The 4,453-nt window shown below is 43.0% G+C and overlaps 1 protein-coding gene across 1 annotated transcript in view; it reads right to left on the reverse strand.

The window, feature by feature from the left end:
• Window positions 1-2,891: 2,891 nt before the first annotated feature.
• Window positions 2,892-4,453, reverse strand: part of LOC139391056 (calcium binding protein 39, like 1) — a 13,385-nt gene continuing 11,823 nt past the window's right edge. The window contains exon 8 of the mRNA XM_071138539.1: window positions 2,892-3,968. Coding sequence (XP_070994640.1) covers window positions 3,777-3,968 — 192 coding nt within the window. The 3' untranslated portion in view covers window positions 2,892-3,776. The remainder of the gene's footprint in view (window positions 3,969-4,453) is intronic.

Consider the following 4,453-nt stretch of genomic DNA (forward strand, 5'->3'; position numbering starts at 1 on the left):
GCTAACCGGAGTATAATGCCAGCACCTCAAGTTTTCTACTGCTTGAGCTCCTGTTCCTCTTACAGAATATTAGCTCAAAAGTATTGAGGAGCTCCTGCATCTAAATGTAAACAGAACCAGCACCCAAAATGAGTACTGGCACCCATCTCAGTCAAGTCAAGCACTGCCCCTTATACTACCTTTGATTAAGAAGATTGGAGAGGTCTATACCTCCACATACATGGTCTTCCCAATCAAATTGCAATTCTGAAAGTAAGGCAACATTCATACTTGTGTGTCCTCTTAACCACTGCTCTTTGTCCAAAATATATTGTCAAGGAAAGTAGAGACATCAGCCCTTTTGAACTCAAAACCCCATGAGGTATATACTAGAAAATTGTGCAGACACCATATTTTTTTGTAATCTGTTATGCAATTTAAGTGACACTAGGTAAGGCAAAATGCTGTTATTTCACGAGAATCCCATTTTGTAGTTCATCTGGACAACATACAACGTAATTATTGATTGAGGTATTGATAGGTCCTAAACTTGAGTAGAGAATTGAGGAGTGGCCAATTTAGGTGCAATTGATAGAACATACTTCATCCGAATTGGCTCATTTAAGTTTGACGGTGTCGATCATTATGTGCATTCTGTGGATTCTTGACCAGTGCCAAAAATTCAGTGTGTTTAACCTCGGTGCCTTTCAGGTTTAACTGATAAAATGTCCAATTATAATCACATGGCAGGCAAGTCAAAGAGTTCACTCAAATGGCACTGGCTGCCTGAGAGAAGCCCTGAGAAGCAGCATGCAGCTCACAGTAAGCCCATGTTTACTAGAGTATCAGGACTGGGCAGATTCGGCTCCTCTTAAACAGTACAGTGTTACTTTCGTATTGTATTACTCGTCCCATAGATACTATGTGTTAGTAATATTGTTGGGGGGTACATCTCATCTTAATATTATTTAGTGATCATTTCTAAAATAAAAAAACACCTTCCTAACTTACACCAGTTCCTAACTGCACATGAAAACTAGCAAGCGTCCGTGCCAGGAGAAACATTTAAAAAAGAGTGCAATCATTGGGATCAATCAGACTAAAGAATGGATGGCTGCCTAAGATCACCCTGCAGCCTAGCCTGGGCCCTACTAAAACCATCTGTAGGTTCTATTATAGTCCACTAGCCTGGGCCCTACTAAAACCATCTGTAGGTTCTATTATAGTCCACTAGCCTGGGCCCTACTAAAACCATCTGTAGGTTCTATTATAGTACACTAGCCTGGGCCCTACTAAAACCATCTGTAGGTTCTATTATAGTCCACTAGCCTGGGCCCTACTAAAACCATCTGTAGGTTCTATTATGGTCCACTAGCCTGGGCCCTACTAAAACCATCTGTAGGTTCTATTATGGTCCACTAGCCTGGGCCCTACTAAAACCATCTGTAGGTTATATTATAGTCCACTAGCCTGGGCCCTACTAAAACCATCTGTAGGTCCATTATAGTCCACTAGCCTGGGCCCTACTAAAACCATCTGTAGGTTCTATTATAGTCCACTAGCCTGGGCCCTACTAAAACCATCTGTAGGTTCTATTATAGTCCACTAGCCTGGGCCCTACTAAAACCATCTGTAGGTTCTATTATAGTCCACTAGCCTGGGCCCTACTAAAACCATCTGTAGGTTCTATTATAGTCCACTAGCCTGGCCCCTACTAAAACCATCTGTAGGTTCTATTATAGTCCACTAGCCTGGCCCCTACTAAAACCATCTGTAGGTTCTATTATGGTCCACTAGCCTGGGCCCTACTAAAACCATCTGTAGGTTCTATTATAGTCCACTAGCCTGGGCCCTACTAAAACCTTCTGTAGGTCCATTATAGTCCACTAGCCTGGGCCCTACTAAAACCATCTGTAGGTCCATTATAGTCCACTAGCCTGGGCCCTACTAAAACCTTCTGTAGGTCCATTATAGTCCACTAGCCTGGCCCCCACTAAAACCATCTGTAGGTTCTATTATAGTCCACTAGCCTGGGCCCTACTAAAACCATCTGTAGGTTCTATTATAGTCCACTAGCCTGGGCCCTACTAAAACCATCTTTAGGTTCTATTATAGTCCACTAGCCTGGGCCCTACTAAAACCATCTGTAGGTTCTATTATAGTCCACTAGCCTGGGCCCTACTAAAACCATCTGTAGGTTCTATTATAGTCCACTAGCCTGGGCCCTACTAAAACCATCTGTAGGTTCTATTATAGTCCACTAGCCTGGCCCCTACTAAAACCATCTGTAGGTTCTATTATAGTCCACTAGCCTGGGCCCTACTAAAACCATCTGTAGGTTCTATTATGGTCCACTAGCCTGGGCCCTACTAAAACCATCTGTAGGTTCTATTATGGTCCACTAGCCTGGGCCCTACTAAAACCATCTGTAGGTTCTATTATAGTCCACTAGCCTGGGCCCTACTAAAACCATCTGTAGGTCCATTATAGTCCACTAGCCTGGGCCCTACTAAAACCATCTGTAGGTTCTATTATAGTCCACTAGCCTGGGCCCTACTAAAACCATATGTAGGTTCTATTATGGTCCACTAGTCTGGGCCCTACTAAAACCATCTGTAGGTTCTATTATAGTCCACTAGCCTGGGCCCTACTAAAACCATCTGTAGGTCCATTATAGTCCACTAGCCTGGGCCCTACTAAAACCATCTGTAGGTTCTATTATAGTCCACTAGCCTGGGCCCTACTAAAACCATCTGTAGGTCCATTATAGTCCACTAGCCTGGGCCCTACTAAAACCATCTGTAGGTTCTATTATAGTCCACTAGCCTGGGCCCTACTAAAACCATCTGTAGGTCCATTATAGTCCACTAGCCTGGGCCCTACTATCATATCGTTGATTCATGTTTTCATAGTTTTTTTTTTATACTGTCATCTCTGATGGATGGCTCCTATTAGGACAACAGTTGCTGCGGACTCACGTCTTTGAGCCTTCCATTGTCAGGGTTTGTCATTAGGAGATGGACTGAAGATAATTACCGTGTTATCAACTAAAGATTACAATGACCTACTCTGACCCAAGAGTCTATCCAAAGCTAAGCAATAAACCAACATATTATGGAATTAGTTAAGTATGGTGTCAGAAACAAGACCACTACAAAATAAATGTTAACTGAATAACCCCAGCAAAATAATCTTTATTTTTATATTCTAATCCCTAAAATATCATATAGGACATCTGTCTTTAAAAGCTTACAAATCCATTTCAAAGTTCCTGTAAGGTTTGGGGAGTCTGTGTCGGGGAGGGTGTATTCCGTTTTGTGGACCACTCATCCTGATTTCCCAAGAAATTGCTCAGGTGTGCTACTGTGCTTATTAAAGAGGCTAATGGTGTGTTTAAGGTCCAATATACCATCATCTGACTAAGTGCATTGATTTCATACCTGCTGGCTGAAATAGATCTATGGTTTAACTAACAGTTCTCAGGTCACTCCTGTTGCGTGTGTGTGTGGGGGGGGGGGGGGGGCTTTGTACAGTATATTGTTCCTATGTTTGAAGTTAAGAGAAGGGCAGAGTAATGGAATCTAGTTAAATATGCTTCTCTCACTATCATTCTCTCTCTGAATACTCCAAGGCCCCAACCAAAATCACTAGCATCACCACTACCTGTGCTTTGGCGCTGTCCCCCTGCCTGTCCCCTCATGCCTCCTCTGGTGCTGTCCCCCTGCCTGTCTCCCTCATGCTTCCTCTGGTGCTGTCCCCTCATTCCTCCTCTGGTGCTGTCCCCCTGCCTGTCTCCCTCATGCCTCCTCTGGTGCTGTGGGCCTCTTCAGGTCACGGATCTGCTTGATCAGGTAAATCTTCTCGTCGCAGAACTGCTCGTCCTCGGAGCGGTCTCTCTGGAAACGGCTCAGGAAGTCCACCAGCTTGGCCTGATTCTTCAGCAGGATGTCCAGCACCGGCTGGGTCTTGTTGGGGTTGGCCACAAACACCTAAGACCAGACAGAACAGGGTTAATGGGGTACCTATAAATGATTTTTATGCTGCACAAGAATTGCCCTTCAGGGACAATAAAGATCTATTGAATTGAATGGTGCTACAGCATGAAAATCTATTGTAGTTGGTCACCTGGTTAATGTACCTTAGTATACACTACCTGGTTAATGTACCTTAGTATACACTGAGTGTACAAAACATTAGGAACACATGCTCTTTCCATAACATAGACTGACCAGGTGAATCCAGGTGAAAGCTATGACCCCTTACTGATGTCACTTCATAAATCCACTCCAAATCAGTGTAGATGAAGTGGAGGAGGCTGGTTAAAGAAGGATTTTTTTTTTTTTCAATTTAAAGTTATTAAGTTCTCTTGTTTTTCAAATCAACCAACACAACACATTTCACATTCACAGATGTGACAGGCTTAAAAAAATAAAAGTTATATATATATATACACAATGGGGCAAAAAAGTATTTA

The sequence above is a fragment of the Oncorhynchus clarkii genome, chromosome 31 (genome assembly GCF_045791955.1).
Source record: "Oncorhynchus clarkii lewisi isolate Uvic-CL-2024 chromosome 31, UVic_Ocla_1.0, whole genome shotgun sequence".
In the NCBI taxonomy this organism is placed as follows: domain Eukaryota; kingdom Metazoa; phylum Chordata; class Actinopteri; order Salmoniformes; family Salmonidae; genus Oncorhynchus; species Oncorhynchus clarkii.